The sequence below is a fragment of the Anomaloglossus baeobatrachus genome, chromosome 5 (genome assembly GCF_048569485.1).
Source record: "Anomaloglossus baeobatrachus isolate aAnoBae1 chromosome 5, aAnoBae1.hap1, whole genome shotgun sequence".
Taxonomy (NCBI): domain Eukaryota; kingdom Metazoa; phylum Chordata; class Amphibia; order Anura; family Aromobatidae; genus Anomaloglossus; species Anomaloglossus baeobatrachus.
The window spans coordinates 556,115,361-556,140,649 of record NC_134357.1 but is presented as its reverse complement, the minus strand read 5'-3'; the positions used below and the strand labels follow the sequence as shown (position 1 = coordinate 556,140,649).

Here is a 25,289-nt window from a genome sequence, read left to right as displayed (position 1 = left end):
CGGCCAATCCTTGCAGGTTGGTCCGCATTTTCATTCTGTACACCAGTTTATTTCTTGCAAGACCAAGTTTATTGTCTATGTGATTTTCTGCCCATGTGGCAGATTTTACATAGGCAAAACAATTAGGTGCCTTTATATTAGGTTTAGAGAGCACTATAATTCTGTAACGTCAGGAAAAGGTTCTCCCAGATTGATCACCCACATCCGCGAACAACATAATGGTAACCCTAATGTCTTGCGTTTCGCCGGCCTGAAAAGGGTTGTCCTCCCTTCCAAGGGGGGCAACCTTCAGCAACTTTTGTTACAGGCAGAGGCCAGGCTGATTATTGATTATGGAGCACAAGGGGCTTTGGGGTTAAATGATCGCGTTGATCTTTCAGTGTTCCTGTAGATTTCCTCTATACTTATTACCTCTGTGTCTTCTATTTATTTTTCTTTTGTCTATTATTTTGTGGATACAAATATCCTGTATTATTGATGTTTTATTATGTTACATTATTGCACGGTATGTTCCGTGTATTGAATATGTATAAACATTCTCCATGTTATTTTATGTGGCTAGCGACGCACCTGTGAGCTCTCCTTTTATAAGGGGTGGTGGTGTAGCTCCACACATGGACCCGTGGAAGCCTGATTAGGCGAAACGGCCGTCGTCCTTTTACCTGGGAGCCAGCTCACAGCGCGTCTCCGGCTTTTTACCCTGCACCGCTAAATAAATCGTATTCCTGCATAGTGGATGGAATGCGGTCCTTCATTCTTCTCTCCAGTTCATCTGCACTTGGATTCTTTCTTTGGACGAGCACCCCTACTCAGGACACGGTAATTTACAGCCCTCCACGAGCACACGTGCGTTACCCCAGAGTGGCATGCGGTGGTGCGGGACCATTCCTACTTTGTTGCTACATTGGGGGCTGTAATGAGCCTGCGTCAACGTGGAGAGGGAAAACGGGCCCGTTAGTTTATTGGCGCACATTGAAATTGTTCTTTTGTGTGTTACCTATCAACCTACCAGATAATTTACATACTTGCCTGGATTCAACTCTTCTTTGCGACCGAGTGACTACCTCTTCTCATCCATCATTTATGATTCATATTTCACCATTGATATTGGATGGTTGATAGGCCATTGAGATATTTCGGACATTGACCATTTACACGTTGAACTTCTTTTTCTATTCCTAAGGTATATAACTCACAGTTTAACATATACCTCCTCGGAAAAATACAATTATATATTATTATTATATTATTATGAAAAAGACCCCTGAAGGGTCGACACGTTGGACTTTTTTTCTTTATATACTTTGACAATAAATCACGCGGGTTATTGATCAAAGAACCTTTCTCCTTTCTCCTGTTTGGTGTGCCGAAATTAGTCTAATTTTCTAGCATTTGTTTTTTTTGTTTCTGGCACCCTACTTTTTATAGTTGAGCCAGGTCTTACTAAATACATGTCCACAGCAGGTATGGCACAGGTATGACGTCCACAGCAGGTATAGCACAGGAACTTAAATACCCTTTAGGTAACAGGTGACCTCTGAGGTCACTTCCAGGTAATGGGACGCTACCACTTTAAGAAAGGCTGCGTGTGAGGCCACGCCCCTAAGATCACTTACTGCAGATCTGTGTGTGACCTGGAGGCAGAAAGAAGCTGCAGTAGCCTCTGGAGCAGAGCGCCCGACCCAGGAGTGAGAGGAAACCACAGCAGGACCTGAATCAGGAGCAGAGCTTGCAGAGCCGTGGGACAGGTAAGAGGAAGGACGCCGCTGCCGGAGGCTGGGAGCGGGAGTGCGTGTGGGGGTGACGTTGTAGCTGGGCAGGTGAGGGGAAGAGCGCCCCCCTCGGGACCTCGTGGGGACGGGTGCTACAACTACACATGAGTAGAGCAGATCTTGGAAGATCTTGTTCACAAATTCGTGGAAAACCGCCAGAACATTGCTGAGCTCGAATGGCATTACCTGCTACTCATAGTGACCGTCACGTGTATTAAAGGCAGTCTTCCATTTGCTATTTCCTGTTCTCCCTAGAGTTCCTACATGTGTGTTTTTTTTCACCCCCGTCACCGAGCAGCATACCTAATCCCTGACTAGCCCTGCACTTGCCCTCACTAGTGAGATGGTTGGAGAGAGACACTAGTACTAACTCTGCAATAAAACAACACCAGGAAAGATCAACAAAAGGATAAACACCAATGTCTAGGCTGCAGACATGCACCAGGACTGTATCATATAACACTTGTACCAGCAGGGATTCACCAACACAAGGGGCTCCAGCAGCAGAAGCAGCAAAGGTCCAGTGGCTACAAGAGCAATCTTCCTCCTCAGTGGTAAGTATACAAGTATGGATTCTCTATAACCAGCGGTTCTGTATAACTGTTGGTTCATGTGACTAAAGGTGATTGGAGTTGTCAAAAACCAGATGCACATAATAATCTTTTATATAGCACCAACATTATCTGCAGCGCTTTACATGTATCAGCAACACTGTCCCCATTGGGGTTCACAATCGAAATTGGGAGGAAACCCACACAAAAACAGGGAGAACATACAAACTCCTTACACACGTTATCATTGATGGAATTTGAACCCAGGAACCCAGCACTGCAAGATAGCAGTACTAGCCACTGAGCTACCGTGCCGTCCTGCACATGAGGAGAGGTAATCAGAAGCTACTAGCAACGAAAACTGATATTAACCCTTGGTGCACCAAAAGAAAGGATAACAAAGTTAATATCTATAGTCTCACATGGGTAAGTGAAACTCCTTTACCCAAACCTGTCACTAGTCTCCTAATGATGGGAAACATTCATGACAACAATATGCGGAAACAGATGGCATAGTGGCCTATGGTGAAAATTACCTGGCAAAGTCTAAGGAGTGAAGATGCTGCAGAGGAAACTTGACCCGGATCATTGAATACCTTGTGGAACGCATCCCGGAAGGTTTGCAGGTCCAAGACAACAGGATCACTTCTCTCCCATAATGAATTGGTTCAAGGAAGAGCCTCACTGGTCAAGTGTGACATCATAAAGGCCACTTTGGCCTGGTCCAAAACAAACTGGTATACAAAGGTTTAAAGTCCAAAGAGCACTGATTTATGAATCCCCCTGCATTGCTTGTGGTCGCTGTCAAACCGCAGAGAAGCAAACATACAAAGACCGAAGCTTGGAACGGGATATGCTGCCAGGGTGGTGACTACAGCCTGAACAGGATCAGATGGAGACATTGGTGTTAAGACTGACAAGCAGGTGTCCACTGACTGCAAGTAGTTCAGGATCCGGTCTTGTTCATGTTGACAGACCATCTCTTGATGCATACCTCTGAACTAAGGAGTATTGGAGTAAGAGGGATCCATGGTCAGGGTAAATTATTATGCTTGTGGTTACAAATGGGAGTGGACGCACTAGGCTGCAGCATCGACTCAACCAGGAGGGGTGTAACTAAGTGACAATCTGGGCTTCACTAGAGCCTCTGATGGTGAGGATAGGCTGGTGCTGGAATTTAGCCGCCAGGTGCTACAAAGAGTCCTGGTACTGCGAAAGCTGGCCCCAGGGGTCGGGCATTGTATGCTGTAGTGACAGTCACTGATAGTGTAGGTGGGTGCTGAGGATACGGCTGATACGACAGGTGCAGCAGATATGGCAGGCACAGCTGGTATAGATTGATGCAACAGGTACGGTAGTCACAGCTGGTAAATATAGATGCAGCAGGTACAGTGGACACAGCGGATAATAGGATACAGACACGTGTTATCACGCACAGCATACGGCTTCCTTCACATATCCATGCAAAATGCTGCCATGCATTGATACATGTGATCCATGATCCATGTGCATTGATTTCGGCACGCGTGTGTTCTCAGTGTGCTATCTTTGATAGCACACAGAGAGCAGGAACGTTTTACTCCCCTGTCCCCGGAGTAGCTGTCCCTGGTGCTGCTGTTTCCGGCGCTGCTGCTTCCGGGTCCACGGTGCAATGAATATGCATGAACGGAAATGAACAGGCCTGGAAGCAAGCGCCAGCAGCTCCGAAGACAGCAGTGGTTGAGATAGGTGAGTATAAAAAAATCATTGTATTTCAAAGACGTGTGCGGTCCATGTAACATCAGTGCTACCGGAAGAAAAATGGACATGTCGCTGTATGGAGCACACGTACACGCATGAGCTCCACACAGACACACTTCCGTGTGAACGCACAGAGGTGTGTGCAGGCCGATTGATTTTAATGGGTCTATGTGATCACTGGCAGTGCGACTCTAAGGATAGACCATGTTGCCTAGGCACCACCCATAGTGGAAGATGGCCTAAATACCTAGTGCCTCTCAACCATGTGCTGAGAAGCACTTCTGGGTTAGGGCATTCTAGCCCTTTTAAGAGTAGGTGCATGCGTGTGCCCTAAGTGCACCCCTAGGAGTCCTGTGTGACATGTGCAGGAGAAGGCAGCAGGACATGGAAGCTACTGTTGAGCGATCGGGATGGTAAGTGTGCCGGGGCGCCCTCCGGGGAAAGGAAGCAGGACAGTATGGAGAAGCCGGTAACAACATTACAAGCTATTTTATGATTTATATATCCTTAAATTTGATATATTATTAAAAATTCTTTTTATTCTTGGCAGATGACAGTATTAGAAGATTAGAGGCACAGCTGACAACTTCAATGTTTAAATCAGATGACCTTGATATCACACAAGATATAACTGAAGTGATTACCACTATTCCAGATATATCATCCCTTCACAACAAAGATGTATCATCTGATTGTATTGAACAAGTCCTACCTTCTGATACTTCACAGACTATTAAGAAAAATAAATGTCACAAAAGAGGCATTAAAAATCAAAGTGCTCTTACAGTAAAGAAGACATATTCAACGTCAGAATTTGGAAAAATCAATCAAAAAAGTCACACAAGGCAGAAAAGATTTTCTACAGACTCTGTTAGTTGCCAGAAAAGTCACACAGGGGAGAAGCTATTTTCATGTTCAGAATGTGGGAGATGTTTTAAGAAAAAATCACATTTTGTTAGACATCAGAAAATTCACACAGGGGAGAAGCCTTTTTCATGTTCAGAATGTGGGAAATGTTTTGCACATAAATCATGTCTTGTTTTACATCAGAGAACTCACACGGGCGAGAAGCCTTTTTCATGTTCAGAATGTGGCAAATGTTTTGCAGATGACTCAAGTCGTGTTAGACACCAAAGAATTCACACAGGAGAGAAGCCTTTTTCATGTACAGAATGTGGGAAATGTTTTACCCGTAAATCACAGTTTGTTACACACCAGAGAGCTCACACAGGGAAGAAGCCATATTCATGTTCAGAATGTGGGAAATATTTTACACAAAAATCAAGTGTTGATAAACACAAAAGAATTCACACAGGGGAGAAGCCTTTTTCATGTTCAGAATGCGAGAAATGTTTTGCAGCTAAATCAACTCTTGTTATACATCAGAGAATTCACACAGGGGAGAAGCCATATTCATGTTCAGAATGTGGGAAATGTTTTGCAGATGACTCAACTCGTGTTAGACACCTAAGAAGTCACACAGGAGAGAAGCCTTTTTTATGTTCAGAATGTGGGAAACCTTTTGCAGATCATGCAGGTCTTGGTAAACACAAAAAAATTCACACAAGGGAGAAACCCTTGCCATATTCAGAATGAGGGAAATATTTTACACACAAATGGCATCTTTAAATATCACAACAAAACTCACAAGGGCAGAAGCCATTATGGTACGCAGAAGGTGACAAATGTTGTTTTACTTGAAAATTATAATTTCTTGACCACTAAGAAAATTTCACATGGGAGGAAACCATATATTTGAGAAACTTAACAAGAAAACACAAAACTGACAGTAAAAGTAAAGGCAAGTAAGTAAACAAGAAAGGGAAAGCATGTTAGAAGTTACATTAGAATTATAATATGTACAGTTACTAATAGACGTCTGTTTTCTAAAAAAAAAAAAAATCAAATAAAAAGCAAAATTCCATGTGCATCGAACATTTCACATTGTTATATATTCACTATATGAAACATTATATGGTCTAATGGGACTTGGATTGTAAATACTTAATAAATTGTCCCAATAACCTGACACCCAAAACATTTTTTCCAATACAGTCTGAGTATCCAAACTAATGTTCTTCATTTCTTCTTCCTCCATTTCCTTTTTGCTGGAGTAGAGGTTGCCCAACCTGTTCCCTCATTATGGCATTAAAGGGAACCAATCACCAGGATTTTCCTATGTAAACTAAAGCCAGTGCTATACTGGTGCTATCATGCTGATTCTATACATACTTTTAGTTGTCAGATTGGATAAATAGTTTTTCAAATACAAGCAAGTAAAGTTTGTGAAATGCACAGCTTTTTGATTGTTAGGAGCTGACGAATAGCTAATAGGTGGGTTGGGTTTTGATAGTGATTCCCGCCCCCCCTGCCCATCCCTCCTCCCCTATACTTTATTTATGCTAATTCTATTATAGAATAATTTTACTAATATCTTCACTAAGATGGCGTCTGTACATAGCGCTTATCTCCGGCACCATCTTTGTATAGATAGTGTGATCTCGTGTTTTGCTTTCCTTGCTTTCGCTGTGAGGGTGGTGCATGCGCCCTCACATCTTCTGCTCTTGTTGTGACCATGGGAGCACACGGTCACAACAGAAGTGGAAACTGCCCTCAGTAACAGAGCGCAGGACGCAATCAGCTGGACAACAGACGCTGGATACCAGAGCGGAGAAACAGGACAGCAGCATTACAGGACAGCATGACAGTATCAGGACAGTAGTGTTTATCCCACCGTCCCACAGGTATCTTCCCACAGGTATATGCCCTCCCTGCCTGCCATCACCCAATTGAACCCCACTGTAGAAACAGTGAGAAAATAACCAAGAAATTGTGCAGTTCTGCACACAAATAAGTCTAATAGATTTAGCAGCAAAAAAGTGTTCTGTAAAAAAAAAACACTAAGGAGTACTGGCCACAATATAGACAGAATTAAAGGTAATATAATTACAGTATACCCAGGTAAATAGCTGATGTTCAATGTAAACAGTCGACTCTATGCTTGCAGATTATAAGCCCAGTTGGTAAAGTAAAAGTGACAGCATGTAAAAGGGATAAACATGTCTAGGGGGTACTTAGCGAGATCACTAGCGAGATCGCTGCTGAGTCACAGGTTTTGTGACGTACCAGTGACCTTATGAGCGATCTCGCTGTGTGGGACACTAATGCGGGCTTTACACGAGACGACCGATCGTGCGATGCATCGTCGGGGTCACGGTTTTCGTGACGCACATCCGGCATCGTACACGATGTCGTCTCGTGTGACACCTCCTAGCGACGCAGTATCGCTCACAAATCGTGAGTCGTGTACTCGTTGCTAGGTTTCATAAAATTGTTTAATTAAAATGGCACCGGTGGTTCATCGTTTCCGTGGCATCACACGCTCCGTTTGACACACGGGAACGATGAACACCGCTTACCTGCGTCCCACGGCACCCGCCGGCTATGTGGAAGGAAGAAGGTGGGCGGGATGTTTACATCCCGCTCATCTCCGCCCCTCTGCTTTTATTAGCCGGCTGCGTGTGACGTCGCTGTGACGCCGAACGTCCCTCCCACTTCAGGAAGTAAACGTTCGTCGCCCACAGTGAGGTCATCCGGAAAGTAAGTGCGTGTGACGGGGGTTAAACGAGTTTGTGCGCCACGGGCAGTGATTTGCCCGTGGCGCAAAAACGACGGGGCGGGTACGATCGCTCGTGCTAGCGCACGATAGATCGACTCGTGTAAAGCAGGCTTAAGCAGCAACCTGGCCCCTGCTGTGAAATCGCTTATCGTTACACACTGTTATGGTTCATTTTTTGCTCATTACTCTCCCGCTGTGCAGCACACATCGGCGTGTTTGACGGCAGGAGACCAACGAGCACCGACTCTGATTAAGCGGTGTACGCTGGTAACCAGGGTAAATATCGGGTAACTAAGCAAAGCTCTTTGCTTGGTTACCAGTGTACACCGCTTAGCGCTGGCTCCCTGCACACGTAACCAGGGTACACATCAGGTTACTAAGCAAAGCGCTTTGCTTAGTTACCCGATATTTACCCTGGCTACGCGTGCAGGGAGCCAGCGCTAAACGGTGTACGCTGGTAACCAAGGTAAATATCGAGTAACCAAGCAGAGCGCTTTGCTTAGTTACCCGATATTTACCTTGGTTACCAAGCGCAGAGTCGCTGGTGGCTGGTTGCTGGTGAGATCTGCCTGATTGACAGCTCACCAGCGACCATGTAGCGATCCTGACCAGGTCGTATCGTGGTCGGAATTGCTGGTACGTTGTTTAATGAGACGGTACCCTAACGACCAAGAAGCAAGTGATCACTCAGAAAATAAGATACATATCAAACAACTGTTTGATTAACGGAGGTCATTGTCTGTTTCTGCTGTGAGAGAACATCTATTTACCTGGGTCTAATTATATTACCTTGCATTGTGTCTATATCGTGGCCAATAGTCCTTAGATCTTTACAAAAAAAAAATTGTTTAAAAGAACCGAAGTCCTCAGTGGTTGATACCTTTTAATGGCTAACTGAAAAGATGGTAATAATTGCAAGCTTTCGAGACTACTCAGGTCTCTTCATCAGGCATGATATAACACAAAATCTGAAGAGTCACATATTTATACACAACAGGACATAGAAAAGTGCAGTAAAAAAAACAAACAAAAAAAACAAAACAACAAAAACAAGTTATATAAAACAGAACTCTATGGCAGGGGGGCAAACTGTTGTGGCCATAAATTTTGCTGCAGTTCAGTGTGAAAGTTTTATTGTCCTTTGATAAGGGTCTGGTCCTGGCTGTGACACGCTCGGATGGTCAGAGGAGCACATCTCTTAACTGATGTAAAAAGACATGAATCCATGAGACACATTCATTCCTGCTCTGAATGTGTCAAAGGTCATCATAAGTTTGTACTCCCATAGTCTCCTATCTCTCTGGGACTTGAAATTTCCTTTCAATACCAGCAATTTCATGTCCATGATGCTGTGGTCTGAGTTACAAAAATGTTTGGCCACAGGTAGATCCATCCTTTTTTCTCTAATTGTGTGGCAGTGAGAATTCATCCTTGTCCTGAGCTGTTGTCCGGTCTCCCCTACATACAGATTCCCAGTTGGACATTTGGTACATATAATTAAGTACACCACATTGGTTGTGGTGCAGCTGAAGGTACCTGGGATCTTGTAGTCCTGATGTGATCTGGGAATCTTTTTCTTGTCCGTTGTCAGTATTAATGGACAGGTCTTGCATTTTTTTCTGGTTGCAGGGAAATGTTCCTGTTGGTGTTGGAGAGGACAGGGAGCTTCTGACAATGATGCTTCTTAGATTCGGGGGTGCCTAAAACACAGAAGTGGGGGGTCTGGAAAAATAGATTTTAACCGGGCATCTTTTTGCAGTAATGGTTGTAGTTTCCGTGCAGCTCCTCTAAACACCTCCAGATGTGGATTGTAGGTGACTACAAGAGGGACCCGGTTGTTTTCTTCTTTAGTTTTATTATGTAGGAGATGGTTTCTTGATATTCTGGTGGCTCTTGTAATCTGGTTTTCAATTGCTCTTGGGTGGTAGCCTTGATTCAGAAAGGTCTTTCTGAGGCCCTCAAGGTGATTGTCTCTATCTGTACTGTTGGAACATATCCGATTGTACCTGATAGCCTGGCTGTATACAATAGAGTTTTTTTTTATGCGTTTTGGATGAAAACTGTTCCATTTCAGGTATGTTGGACGGTCAATTGGCTTCTTGTACAGGGATGTCTCTATTTCATTGTTCCGTAGTTTAATGATGGTGTCCAAGAAGTTGATTTCCGTGCAGGAGTAGTTCAGTGTTAGGTTGATGGTGGGATGAAACTGATTAAAGTGTTCATGGAAGGTCTACAGTTCTTTTTTATAGAAAATGTTTTTTGCTGCTAAAACTATTAGACTTATTTGCCTTGGTTATTTTCTGACTATATATATACCTGCCTTATACATTTTTAATTTTGTCATTAATAAAATGTTTTTATATTCGTATTTTATGGCTATTTTTTGTAAATAGGATTTGTTTCCCCCATATAGTAGTATGCAGACCCATATAGTATTATGTGCCCCAATATAATATTATGTGCTACCATACAGTAGGATGCCCCCCCACATTGTATTATGCAACCCAATACAGTAGGATGTAGGATACAGTGCCATATTGTATTATGCGCCTCCATATTCCATTATGCGTCCCACATATGCGCCCCATATAGTATTATGCGCCCCCATATTGTATTATGTGCCACAATACAGTAGGATACAGCACCATATTGCATTATGCGCCTCTATATTGTATTATGTGCCCCTATACAGTAGGATGCAGCTCTGTATATTATATTATGCACCCCATACTATATTATATTATGTGCCCCCACACAGTAGTATGTGCCACCCATATAGTAGTATGCAGTATAGACACATCGGTGTGTCTATATAGCTGTATAAATGTGTGTGTATCTATGTGTATATATTGTGATGTTGCACACAATTCACACTGTATATTGGGGATTTTATTCAATATGCTGCAATGCGAGGTAAACTCAGAAACACTGTCTCTTTAAGAAGTCCAGCAGATGTATTTAAATGGACACATAAACCAGTCTTGCAACATAAATACACAGCCTTATCCAGCTTAAAGGAACATACATGGTATTAAGTCCATTTAACTGTAGTATGCCGCGCAGTCAATTAGATACATGTTTAAAATTAGTGTCCGCCTGGCCCCGGCCAGTATTCACACATGACTTCCAAGCTCTTTACCTTGACCACAGGTTTCTTTCCAGGACATTATAGCCCTCCATACACTGACTCCTGTCAGTCTCTACACAGGACCTCTCCCAGAGGCTCTTTCCTACAGTCCAGCACTATCCCTGCTGGCTGTAGTTTCTCACCCTGTGTCAAACAACAGACTCCATTCAATCTCTCATGTGACCTACCAGACACATGTCAAACACACCCATGGGTGGGGTATGTAGGTGGCCACACCCACCCATCTCTCCAGCCACCTGTGATCCTAACCCTATGAACACTACAGCAAAATATGTGGCACTAAAAGTACCAGCACTCCTGAGGATCACACCATTTATGTGGTACATACCGGCCATTGATAATATAGCCGGTCGCCTTCTCACATTCCCTTCCCCTCTGCCCAAAGCTGTGGGCTTTGGCAACTTGATATACTAGATGAAAGATCCTTCTCTGTCGACTTTGAGGTTCAGCCCCTGGAAAATAGTCTGTAACTGTCACCAAATTATTCTTTGTGAACAATGCTCTGTCAGACTCAGTCACTTCATCTCTTTGAGTCACCTCTTTGTTAGACCTTCCCCACCCCAACGGTTATCCCGGTAGTAAGATTCTCTTGCTCTGTACAGTATCTACTGTCTGGACTGATTCTGAGTTCTCACAAAAGTTATAGAGTTTCTTGACTGTGTCCCTCAGCATCGATCTAACAGAGGATTCCCTACCTCTAAATGCATTGCATTCACTTTATACCGCATTAGAGTCAGGGTTAACCATGGAGTCATTATCACTTCCCCTGGTGTCATGGAACAACAAGCCGCCACCTAACTTTGTTTGTGCCCCTTTCCTGGAGCTACCACATAACGTTCAGTAATACTGTTGCTCACTTCTTTAAACGTTAAGTCGCTAAGTTGGGCACTTCCACCATTTTCTTTGAACAAGAAGAAAAAGCAACAGATGGAGTTCTAACAGCATGTAAATGGCCACTCAATATAAGGGTACATAGAAAAAGGAAAAAACTGAGTTTTATATGGCCGTACATAATAAGAGAATATCGAGAGTGCAACTATATCATATATATAAACTTTTTATTGAAAATTCAAAGTTACAAATAGTGGCACTGTCATATTATAGTATATGGAATTGATAAAAAAAACAACAGTGAATGGAGATACAAAGAGTCAGAGGTTTCCCTAACTAGGACCTCGACAGCATGTATAAATATACAAAGCAGTCCCATGCATTACATCAAAAACAAAATACACAGGGAAGCGATTGTAAAAATAGCCCTAAAGGGCATGTACTTAAGGAAAATTCCATGCCCTGTGAAGTAGCATGGGACAACGCTTACCCATAGTAAAGTGCAAGTGCAATGTGCTGAGTCGAGAGTCCTGTAGAGAAAGGGGGAAGCACCGACGCGTTTCGCAAGAATGCTTCCTCGGGGGGCTGCCAACCCAGACACCTGAGTAGACTATTGGCAGGCCTGGTTACAGGTCTGCCCTTGAACTCAACTTGTCTCCTCCACCGTCAAAGCTACTCTTTAGACTCTTTAGATTCTCTAGACTCTCTGTTTTCCCGCCTCCAGGCCTGTGAACTCCTCGGTGGGCGGAGTCAACCACCTGGCTCCACCCCCTGGTGTGGACATCAAACCTGGAGGGAGGTGACAAGGGTTTTGAAGTTTGGCTGCTGTCACCTTTTTAGGGAGGGAGTGTGTGTGCATGGGACTACCTGGGACGACCTGATTAGTCCAGGGCGTCACACTGTCTCTTTAAGAAGTTCAGGATTTTTACTTAAAAAGTCACATATACTGCTCTTGCAACATAAACACAAGGCCTCATCCAGCTTAAAAGAACATACATGGTGTTCAAGTCCGTTTAACGGTAGCATCATCCACAGTGAATTAGATACAGTTCTTAACATTAGTATCCCCTTGGCCTTGGCCAGTATTTACACACAGCTTCCAAGATCTTTACCTTGACCACAGGTTTCTTTCCAGGACATTGCAGCCCTCTATACACTGATTCCTGTCAGTCTCTACACAGGATCTCTCTCAGAAGCTCTTTCCTACAGCCCAGCACTATCCCTGCTGGCTGCAGTTTCTCCCCCTGTGGCAAACAACAGACTCCATTAAATCTCTCATGTGACCTGTCAGACACATGTAAAACACACCCATTTGTGGGGTATGTAGGTGGCCAGACCCACCCATCTCTCCAGCCAATTGTGATCCTCATACTGTGAACACTGAACTCAAAATATGTGGCACTAAAAGTACCAGCACTAGGGCTGAGCGGATCCGGACTGTTAAAGTCCGGATCCACACGGTTTCAAAGATGCCCGGGTGCCAGTGTGACGCCCTGGGCAAGCCAGGGGTCACAGGTCACAACACCACACGCACCCCACATTCCCTGCAGGTACACCTAAGTCAAACAAAATACCTTGTTGCCTTCCTCCAGGAGCTGGTGTCCACACCAGGGGGTGGGCCAGGCGGTTGGCTCCACCCACCGAGGAGTTCACAGCTCTGGAGGCGGGAAAACCAGGCAGTTAAGCTAGGGAAGTGAAGGAGTAAACAAGCAGATGAGTGTTAGAGTTGAAAGTGAAAGGGAATGAAGTGGTAAAGGAGGAAAGTAGGAGTAGTGACAGCAAGAAGCCTGAAGTTAGTCCAGGTGTGTGCCCCGGACTGAGACAGCAAGGTTGGCAGACGGCGGTGACCGTCTGCAGGCGAGACTGATTGGAGGTTGCCGAAAGGACCGTGGACGGGTGGTGACCCGGCGGTACCGGAGCGGTATACGAAGATTAGTCAGCACCAGGGCAGGGGCCTTTCGGATCCCGGCAAGGCTAGGAGTCGCCATAATTTGCCAAATCCGTCAGTGAAGGGGATGACTGTCTCTCAACAACTAAGTCCCGATTGAAGGCAACAGTCCGACCATAGAGGGGAGACACCGCCACCGCCAAGGCACCAGTTTCCCAGGGCCAGCGTCTGCGGGCAAGAGTGGAGCTCCTCCGGCTCATATCCAAGCTGGGGAGCGGGTTACCGGTGGGAACCCATCGCAACCAAACAACAACACATAGGTGCAGGAAAGAGACCGTCACCGTCGCCTGCATGGGATATCAACAGTGCAACCGTCTGAGGGACCCGTCCAACCAGCCGTTTGTTTACCGAGAACTGTGTTGTGTTGACTGGCTGAGTGAGTACCTCCGTGCCGTGCGGCACAGCGCTGCCCCTGCGCCCCTGCACCTCCACAGGCCCATAGGCCGCCTGTCCAACATCCCAACCCCATCACTGGGCCCCGGGATCACCAACCCCTACCCACGGAGGGGCAACACAACAACTGGCTGGTCCACACCATCACTCCCGGGATCCCCAGCCAGAGCAGCGGTGGTGTACACTCAATCACCACAACCGTGGGTGGCATCACGGACAATAAACAATCCCCACACCCAAACCCCTTTCACTCACGGGCGAGGAGCGCCGCTAGAGTCCCCGGGATCCGGCCCATCGCTCGAAACACCGAGCAGCAACAGGCCGCGGCAGCCGCGGCAGCCGGACCCGAGCAGTGGGAGAGCGCGGCGTCCCCTCCTCCGCCCGCGACACCAGACCCGGGTCCAGGATTCCGGGTGCATAATCCGGATCTGGCAGTGGGGAAATTAATTAAAAAATAAAGAAAACGGGGGGCGTGGCTTGCTGATGGCAGAGTCGCACATGCTGGGAGCTCTGTCCTGAACTTCCCCCCACATAAGGTACCGTCACACTAAACAACTTACCAGCGATCCCAACAACGATACAACCTGATAGGGATCGCTGGTAACTTGCTAGGAGGTTGCTGGTGAGAGGTCACACAGTCAGACGCTCCAGCGATCCCACCAGCAACCTGACCTGGCAGGGATCGCTGGAGCATCGCTACACGGGTTGCTGGTGAGCTGTCACCAGCAACCAGTGACCAGCCCCCAGCCAGCAGCGACGCACTGAAGCGATGCTGCGCTTGGTAACTAAGGTAAATATCGGGTAACCAACCCGATATTTACCTTGGTTACCAGCGCACGCAGCTACACGTGCAGAGAGCAGGGAGCAGCGCACACCGCTTAGCGCTGGCTCCTTGCTCTCCTAGTTACAGCACACATCGGGTTAATTACCTGATGTGTGCTGCAACTACATGTGCACAGAGCAGGGAGCAGTGCACACCGCTTAGCGCTGGCTCCTTGCTCTCCTAGTTACAGCACACATTGGGTTAATTACTCGATGTGTACTGCAGCTACATGTGCACAGAGCAGGAGCCGGCACTGACAGTGAGAGGGGCGGAGGCTGGTAACGAAGGTAAATATCGGGTAACCAAGGACAGGGCTTCTTGGTTACCCGCTGTTTACCGTGGTTACCAGTGTCCGCAGAAGCCGGCTCCTGCTGCCTGCACATTTAGTTGTTGCTGTCTCGCTGTCACACATAAGGTGGCTTTACACACTGCAACATCGCAAACGACATCGCTGTAACGTCACCGGTTTTGTGACGTTACAGCGACCTCCCCAGCGACATTGCAGTGTGTGAAACACATCAGCGACCTGGCCCCTGCTGTGAAGTTGTGATCGCTACAAATCGTTCAGGACCATTCTTAGGTCCTTTGTTTCCCGCTGTGCAGCATGATCGCTAGAAAGTTTCAGTGTGTAAAGGGGACTTTACAGCAACTTCCCTTTCAAATAGCTGCTTTGACACGTCCCCAACAACCAGCTAGGTCGTTCTGCAGGTCCGGATCGCTGTTGCGTCGTTGGCCAGGTCTGCCTGTTTGACAGCTCACCAGAGACTTTGTAGCGATCCCGGCCAGGTTGGGATCGCTGGTGGGATTGCTAGAAAGTTTCAGTGTGTAAACCCAGCTATAGCGATCTGTGCTTCACAGCGGGACGGCAACAACTAAAAAATGGCCCAGGACATTCAGCAACAACCAACGACCTCACAGCAGGGGCCAGGTTGTTGCTGGATGTCACACACAGCAACATCACTAGCAACATCGCTGCTACGTCACAAAAGTTGTTCGTTAGCAGGGATGTTGCTAGCGATGTTGCGTAGTGTGACGGGGCCTTAAGGCCCGTCACACTAAGCAACATCGCTAGCAACATCGCTGCTAATGAACAACTTTTGTGACGTTGCTAGCGATGTTGCTGTGTGTGACATCCAGCAACAACCTGGCCCCTGCTGTGAGGTCGTTGGTTGTTGCTGAATGTCCTGGGCCATTTTTTAGTTGTTGCTGTCCCGCTGTGAAGCACAGATCGCTGTGTGTGACAGCGAGACAGCAACAACTAATGTGCAGGCAGCAGGAGCCGGCTTCTGCGGAGGCTGGTAACCACAGTAAACATCGGGTAACCAAGAAGCCCTGTCCTTGGTTACCCGATATTTACCTTTGTTACCAGCCTCCGCCGCTCTCACTGTCAGTGCCGGCTCCTGCTCTGTGCACATGTAGCTGCAGGACACATCGGGTTAATTAACTCGATGTGTGCTGTAGCTAAGAGAGCAGGGAGCCAGCGCTAAGCGGTGTGCGCTGCTCCCTGCTCTGTGCACATGTAGCTGCAGCACACATCGGGTAATTAACCCGATGTGTGCTGTAACTAGGAGAGCAGGGAGCCAGCGCTCAGTGTGCGCTGCTCCCTGCTCTCTGCACGTGTAGCTCCGTGCGCTGGTAACCAAGGTAAATATCGGGTTGGTTACCCGATATTTACCTTAGTTACCAAGCGCAGCATCTTCCACGCGGCGCTGGGGGCTGGTCACTGGTTGCTGGTGAGCTCACCAGCAACTCGTGTAGCGACGCTCCAGCGATCCCTGCCAGGTCAGGTTGCTGGTGGGATCGCTGGAGCGTCGCAGTGTGACATCTCACCAGCAACCTTCTAGCAACTTACCAGCGATCCCTATCGTTGTTGGGATCGCTGGTAAGTTGCTTAGTGTGACTGGACCTTTAGCCTCAGCAGGACTTCTCCAGCTAGGAGAACAATGAGGGTCTGCCTAATCTACATGAGATAAGCAAATCTATCAAGGCTTTGCCTACAAAAAAAGATTTGGACAGATTTGCTAGCAGGCTTGAGAATACTTATAAGAAAGAGCTGCAGGCACTGAAATCTGAATTCATATACAGGGTAGAGGAGGTGGAGAAGTCCCAGGAAGCCATCACTGCTGAGTTGTCCCTACAAAGGAAAATATTACTTAAGGCCCCTTTACACACTGAGACTTTCAGCGATCCCACCAGCGATCCCAACCTGGCCGGGATCGCTACAAAGTCTCTGGTGAGTCTCTGGTGAGCTGTCAAACAGGCAAACCTGGCCAACGACGCAAGAGCGATCCGGACCTGCAGAACGACCTAGCTAGTCAAACACTGGAAACGAGTGATGTGTCACAATATCTGTCAATCACTGTTCTGTCAGTCGGTCTCTCCCTGAGACACCTGTCACTTAGTGTGGGGGCGTGTCTCACTGCAACCAATCATAGGCGCCTGTGGGCGGGGAAAGTAGGGAATAAGAAATTGTTTAATGAGCGGCCGGCTTTTTCAAAAGAGGAAAAGCCGCCGCAGCAGTGTGAATGCCGTGCAGTGCCGCGCCGGGGATCGGTGAGTATGAGAGAGGAGGGAAAATGACCGACAGACTGTGAGAGAGGGACAGAGATAGTGACGGACCGACAGAGAGAGAATAGAGACCGAGAGGGAGAGACCGACTGACAGAGAATAGTGATTGACAGATATTGTGACATCACTCGTTTCCAGTGTTTTAAGTCCCCTTTACACACTGAGACTTTGCTGCACAGCGGGAAACAAAGGACCAAAGAATGGTCCTGAACGATTTGTAGCGATCAGCAACTTCACAGCAGGGGCCAGGTCGCTGATGTGTTTCACACACTGCAATGTCGCTGGGAAGGTCGCTATTACGTCACAAAACCGGTGACGTTACAGCGATGTCGTTTGCGATGTTGCAGTGTGTAAAGCCACCTTTAGCCACTCCGCAAAGATTGATGAGCTCATTTCAGGTCAAGAAGACTTAGAGAACCGCATTCGGCGAAATAATGTCCGTATCCGTGGCATCCCTGAAAGTATTGGCCCGCCTGAACTGGAGGCCATGGCACAGAAGCTCTTTGCTCAAATTCTGGGAGAACAAAGCTCTGGGCCGATTGAGTTAGATCGCATACATAGGGCCCTGGGTCCCAAATCCCCTCCAGATTCACGTCCAAGGGACATAATATGTAGAAGCCAATTTTTATGAGGTGAAGGACTCCATCATGTCTGCTGTGCGGCAGACAGGATCCATCAACTTCCAGAGGTCCCAGGTCCAGATATTACCGGATCTGGCTAGACGCACTCTGCAGCTGCGAAGAGCATTAAAACCCCTGCTCCAACACCTCCAGGGCAGAAACATTCCATAAAGATGGGGTTTCCCCTTCCAGCTGACAACGCATAAGGATGGTGTGGCGCCCTGGACAAGCCAGGGGCCACAGAGCACAACACCCACACACCCCACACTCCCAGCAGGCACACCGAAGCCAAAACACAAAACCCTTGTTGCCTTCCTCCAGGGGCTGATGTCCACACCAGGGGGTGGGCCAGGCGGTTGGTCCCGCCCACCGAGGAGTTCACAGTCCTGGAGGCAGGAAACTGTGGTCAGTTTAGCTCAGGCAGAGCTTGAGTGCAGAGCAGAGATAGAGTTTGGAAGTGAAAGTGAGCAGAAGGAAGTAGGAGTTGAGCAGCCTGAAGTTGGTCCGGGTGTGTGGCCCGGATAGATCAGCAAGGTTGGCAGACGGTGGTGACCGTCTGCAGGAGTGGCTGATTGGAGTCTACCGTAAGGACCGTGGACGGGCGGTGGCCCGGCGGTACCAGACCGGTACACAAAGAGAAGCCAGCACCAACTGGCAGGGGCTTTTCGGACCCCGGCAAGGCTAGGAGTCACCGTGAATTTGCCAAATCCGTTAGTGAAGGGGACCTCCTGGGTTTCCAAACAGTCAAGTCCCGACAGAAGGCAACCGTCCAACCGAGTGAGAGAGACACCGCCACCGCCAAGGCAACCGTTTCTCAGGGGCAGCGCCTGCGGGCAAAAGGGGCTCCTCCGGCCCATATCCAAGCCGGGGAGCGGGTTACCGGTGGGAACCCATTGGAACCGTACCGACATCTTAGGTGCAGGGAAAGGCAGTTGCCACCAACCCGCTGGGAGCAACAACACCGCAGCCGTCTGTGGGACCTGTCCATCCAGCCGTGTGTTTTACCGAGAACTGTGTCTTCATCATTAGGCTGAGTGAGTACCACAGTGCCGTGCGGCACAGCGCTGCCCCCGCGACCCTGCACCTTCCCAGGCCCCGTAACCTGCCTGCCATCCATCCCTTCCCCATCACCGGGCCCCGGGACAACCAACCCCCCTACCCACGGAGGGAAGAAATAACAACAAAGCTGCTCCCAGTCACTGCTCCCGGGATCCCCGTCTAGAGCAGCGGTGTTGTCACCAAAATCACCACAACCGTGGGTGGCGTCATGGACAATATCCATAATCAAAACCCCCACAACCAAATATCCCCTTTTCACTCACGGGCGAGGAGCGCCGCTCGAGTCCCCGGGATCCGGCCCACCGCTCGAGCCACCACCGAGCAGCAGCAGCCGCAGCAGCAACAGCAGCCGGACCCGAGCAGTGGGAGAGCGCAGCGTCCCCTCCTCCGCCCGCGACAATGGGAAATCGGCAATCTTCCGCAAACTCGAAGATCTGGCTAAGTTCTTGGGGACTTTCGAGCTTCCTATGGTGGCACTGCCAGATTGGCCCTCAGGCCCCCAACTCCCTGTGGAACCCCCAGTATGGCAGCCAGTCCGTTGCCATGGGAAACAAAGAGGTCCTGACCAGAACAATCCGACAGGGTAGTGGTCCTGTGTAGCACACCTGTTTCCTACTGGAGATAACCTTCATGGGCCCTTCCGGCATGATAGCCAATTATCCCTGGAGCCACAGGGGAGGGCCTTTCCATGAAACTGCACCAAAGGCATTGTTGCAAGTTACTGTGATTTGTTGAAAGTCTTTCTCCTGTCACCTAATATTGCTTCTTTCCAGACTAGCATTGTGTTATTTCACAGGTGTTATCAGAGGTTCTGACATTGGGTCAAGTACTACTTAAACCTCATAGGAGGAAGAAGTAAACTGATTGTGTTATAGATCCACTTGGACCCTCCACCTGGTGGACCTGGTTGGGAGTGTCTTCCCCTAGCCTTTACTGACCGGACCCTGTGGGGCTGGACCATCTAGAAGCGAAGATCTGGGCCTTTTGAGAAATAAGCCTGGGAGACCCATGTGATTTTCTTGTTTTTTACAATTACTAGAATCTTGTCCCTGATCTGAACACTTTGCTCACCTACCGGGAATGCTGATTGGGGTCAATGCCTAGAGTAATAGCCTGTTATGATGTTTACTTTTCTTTAGATGATAAAGTTTTAGCGGGATCATATAGTTAGTGCGCTTTATAATGATATATCATATTGTATTAGAGGTGGGGGGGTAAGGGACGGACTCGCTGCCGTTCTTGGCTTCCTCTAACCCCCCCTAGTGCAAATGGCAATCCATTGCCATGGAAATTTTGCACCACTTAATATTAGGGTTCCTTACCCACCTTTTAGGTCCTTTGACCTAAACCTTGCTCTTTCTTTTCTCTGTCTTTCTTTCTTCTCTATCCTTCCCTCTCACCTGACTGGACCAGCCCCCAGATACCACATCATGCTTCCAGCTGACCTGCATTATGGATAGTGTCAAGTTTTGCTCCTTCAACGTTAAAGGTTTGAATGTCCCTGAAAAAAGAAAACAGATAACATATTCCTGTCATAAGCAACGGGTGGCCATGTTGATGCTTCAGGAAACTCACTTTAGGTCAGATGCAATTCCTAAGTGTGCCTCGGTTTACTACCCGATTTGGCACCATAGCTCGAATCCTGATGCTAAGTGTAAGGGGGTTTCCGTGGCGTTTCATAGGTCCTTCATACCAGAGGTGTTAGACTCCTGTAACGACCCCAAGGGAAGATATATTTTCTTAAAGCTGTCTTGGAAAACCAATATCTTTGTTATTACTAACATGTACTTTCCTAACCAGGGGCAGGACAGATTCTGTGCAGACGGGAGGAAAATTCTGGAAGATTTTGCGGACTCCTCTCTGGTGATATTAGGAGGTGATTTTAATCTGCCAATGAACCCGGCCCTCGATGTGTCCTCGGGTAAGTCGTCCAAACCGGCCTCAGTCATACAAGGGGTCAAAAAGCACATGCATGGTCTAAGATTGGTGGACATATGGAGGATTCTTCATCCGGACACCAAAGATTACAGCTTCTATTCCTCGGTCCATTCTGTCTATAGCAGAATTGACTCCTTCCACATTTCTTATGCCCTCCTAGATATGACAGTAGAAGCGACCATAGGTAATATACTATGGTCAGACCACGCTCCCATTTACTTATCGATTCAGTTAGGGCCTCGTGTCAAATCAAATTTCACCTGGCGACTGAATGAAAACCTATTACAGGATCAGTTATGCAAAGCGGACCTTACCCAGTCAATTCATAACTTTATTAGAGATCATGAATGTGATACCACTTCTCCTGCAATCCAGTGGGAATCACTGAAATGTGTATTAAGGGGCATTTTAATCTCGCATGGTACCCGCCTGAAAAAAGAAAGAGCCATTGAAATAACGCAGTTATCTAACCAGATTACCTCACTAGAAACCAAACAAAAATGGGACTCATCTCCCACAACCTACGCACAACTCTCTACAACCAGACATAAATTACTAGAGGTATTAGACCAGAAATCCAGGGGCTTAAGAGAACGTCTCAAAAGCCGCTTTTATCAACTGGGCAATAGAAGTGGGAAGCTTCTTGCAAGGGCCCTCCATCCTCGCTCCATGAATACTTACATCCCTTTCATAAAAGACCCAGGAAGTGGTGGTCATTTGCATAGCAACCAGGACATTTTAGCAGGCTTCCGCACATACTACAAGGCGCTTTATGATATTAGAGGACAATCGGGACACATAGCGACATATGGGACTCAAGATGATGTTAAACCTTACCTGAAATCCCATAATCTCCCTTCCATCTCAAATGATACCTTACTGGAGCTGGAAGAGGACCTCTCCCTGGAGGAGGTCAACGCGGTAGTCTCAGATTTGAAGTAAGGGAAAAGCCCAGGTCCAGACGGGTTCTCAGCGGGTTTCTAGAAACAATTTTCAAAACTTCTAAATCCACTGTTCCTATCGGTCTGTAGATATATATCTGCAGGGGGTGCGTTCCATCCCCAGGCGTTGATGGCCGACATCACAGTTATACCCAAACCAGGGAAGGACGCATCTCTTTGTTGCAACTATAGACCGATCTCGCTCATAAATCTAGATATCAAGCATTATTCTAAAATGATATCAAATAGGTTACGAGACCTTCTTCCCAGACTGGTAAATCCAGACCAGGTGGGTTTCGTGCCCAGAAGAGAAGCCAGGGACAACACCCTGAGGACCATCTCCCTGATTGACGGCGCAAGATGTCACAGGATCCCCATGTGCATCCTGTCGGTAGATGCAGAGAAGGCATTTGACAGGGTGCACTGGGGTTTCATGTTTCAGGTCCTTAAAAACATAGGGTTGGGAGAGCACATGATGAACAGAGTTACAGCACTCTACTCTTCGCCCACAGCACGAATCAAAATAAATGGCTCCCTCTCAGATTCCTTTACAATATGTAATGGAACAAGACAAGGGTGCCCCCTTTCCCCATTATTATATATTCTGATCATGGAACATCTGGCGGTGGCATTGAGGAGCAATATATCAATTAAAGGGGTTACATTTCACAAACAGGACCATAAATTAGCTTTAGTCGTAGATGATCTGCTCCTGTACGTTACCTCTCCACTCATTATTCTACCCAACATAATGGCTGAATTGCGGAGGTTCGGATCTCTGAGTAATTTTAAATAAATACTCATAATCCGAAATACTGAATATATCTCTTCCTCCAATGCTGGTGACTCAGCTCAAAGCCTCTCTCCCCTTCAAATGGCAGGTGGATTCATTGACATACCTAGGAATTAAACTGACGGCAGATCCCCTTGACCTCTTTAAATCAAATCACCACCACATTTCCAGGAAATTAGAATTAGACCTCAATAGCTGGAGCAAACTCCAGCTTTCATGGTTTGGAAGGATAAATGCGATCAAAATGGACCTGTTACCAAAGCTGCTTTATTACTTCCAAACCATCCCCTTAGTATTGCCGGCCTCTTTTTTTCTCATGTCTGAAATCTAGCATAACCAAATTTGTCTGGTCACATAAATGCCCACGTATTTCCCACAAAACATTGAGTAGATCAAGGGATATGGGAGGAACTGGACTCCCTATTCTCCTTTTGTATAGCTACGCCTCTTTAGGGACGTGCGTTCTGGATCTATTTAACTCAGGGGAAACGAAAAGATGGGTGGAAGCCGAAAGCGTGCAATCTGATGTTGATCCGAAGGTAGTTATTTGGACCAGAGCACCACCCAGCTCCAGCTCTATCACAGTACCCTTTATCACTAAGCAATTGCGGAATTTTATGTCCCGAGGTAATAAATATCTTGACTTGTCCTCCATTCCAGGCCCATTGACACCGGTCCAAAGTAATTCAGATTTTCAGGCGGGTTTCCATAGATCAACATTCCTCCATAAAAGGAAGAGTGACCATCCTATTATTCGTGACTTTAACTCAGACACAGGTATTAAACCTCTACATAATTACTCTTCAGATATCAACAAATCTCAAGATATGTGGTTCTTCTTCGAACAGCTGAAAAGTTTTATAGTGTCTATGGCTAGGAGGGTAGACATCTATAGGGCACTCACACCCTTTGAGACCCTTTGCCTAGAGAAGGATCCTCCAGGCCATACCATTTCGACCTTGTATGACTTGTTTCTCAGATGCAGAGGTGTGAGGGACGGCTTGCCTAGGTTCTTTGGGAAATGGGAGAGAGAGTGGGGGAGGTCATTCTCGGCTGAGGAGCGGACGAAAATCCTTCTCTTTATTGGTAAAACTTCGCTGAATGTGATATCACAGGAGAGGTGCTACAAGATCCTATCTAGGTGGTATAGGTGTCCTGTGAGTATCCATGCTGCCTATCCATCAGCCTCTGATGTGTGCTGAGGATACCAAAAGGAGAGGGGAACCCTCACTCATATCTGGTGGTCATGTCCCCCGGTGAGATCATTCTGGGAGAGCATTTTCCAGTTACTCAATAAACTATCCTTGAGGTAGATCCAGCCCACAAAAGAGTTAGCTCTCCTGTCCCTCGGGAATATTTCTGCTTCAGGGTTTAGGAAAGGTTTATTAAGACATTTTTTAACAGCTGCCAGAAACCTAATTCCAAGATATTGGAAGCAAACTAGAATCCCATCACGGGATGAAATCATAGCAGAGTGCAACGAGATCCTCAGGATGGAGGCCTTGATAGGTCAGACACTCGGCAACAAGGACAAAGTTGATGCTACGTGGGCCCCGTGGATCATGTTCAGGGACTCACTGGATATGGGTCTATGGATTCACGGGGGGCAGGTATGTAGGTAATTTTCCATTCTCTTATTTCTGTACCTAGAAGGTTAGCCTTGAAAATGTGGTTTTGATGTAGGAGGGCGCGTCCATTCGGGTGGGAACCCTTTGTACCCTTCCCCTTTCATCTTACTTTCCCACGTTTCTGTTGTCTTTACTGTCTCTAAATTCTTCTTCCACCTCCTCTTCTTTATCTCTTTATTTTTCAACTTGTTCTTCCTATCTCACACACATACGAATTGTACTTGTTATTTTTGGTCGCCAGTGGCGCAGGTGTAGTCAAAGAACTGTGATGTTTTTAGCAACTAGCTTGGGATATACCCTCAGCCTGCGTGCTGCGCAATTGTTTGATTATCTTCTTCTATTCTAATAAACTTTGATTTGAACAAAAAATAAAGAAAACAAGAATTAAGTGGGAGTCTCATACTTACGAGACTCTGTGTCATGGCGGTAAACTGCTTCCGGGTTGCACATTTACTTTCTGTACTGCGCAGCTTTCCGTGCTTTCCCCGCCCACCGGCCATCCTGTCGTCTGTGATTGGTTGCAGTCAGACGCGCCCCCAGCTTTCTGATTCAATTTACACTCCTTGATGTGTAATCTTGAAAAACTGATGACCATAAAACCCTACAAGCATCTATTAATAATGGGTTAATTCCCAAGGGTCTTAGGATCAGAAAAAGACCAACTAACGAGTATGACCAGGAATTTACACAAGCATGGAATATTTTATCTGACTGTTCTCTCAAATTAATCAAGCTTATTGTGGATAAGGAAATGTTGAAGCTCCAAGAATTGGATGGAGATATCAAAAAAATCGAGACTGATCACATTAAATTTTCGGATAACATAGTATTTAAAGATCTGAAGATTAAAGCCTTGTACGCACACTGCATTTTTACCAGCGGTTTTACCTGCGGTTTTCCTGCAGAAATTTCTTGAG

The 25,289-nt window shown here is 46.9% G+C and overlaps 1 protein-coding gene across 1 annotated transcript in view; it reads left to right on the top strand.

The window, feature by feature from the left end:
- Positions 1 to 25,289, top strand: part of LOC142312310 (uncharacterized) — a 93,010-nt gene that overhangs the window by 19,236 nt on the left and 48,485 nt on the right. The window contains exons 4-6 of the mRNA XM_075351239.1: positions 4,614 to 5,498; positions 13,870 to 13,891; positions 21,905 to 21,922. Coding sequence (XP_075207354.1) covers positions 4,614 to 5,498; positions 13,870 to 13,891; positions 21,905 to 21,922 — 925 coding nt within the window. The remainder of the gene's footprint in view (positions 1 to 4,613; positions 5,499 to 13,869; positions 13,892 to 21,904; positions 21,923 to 25,289) is intronic.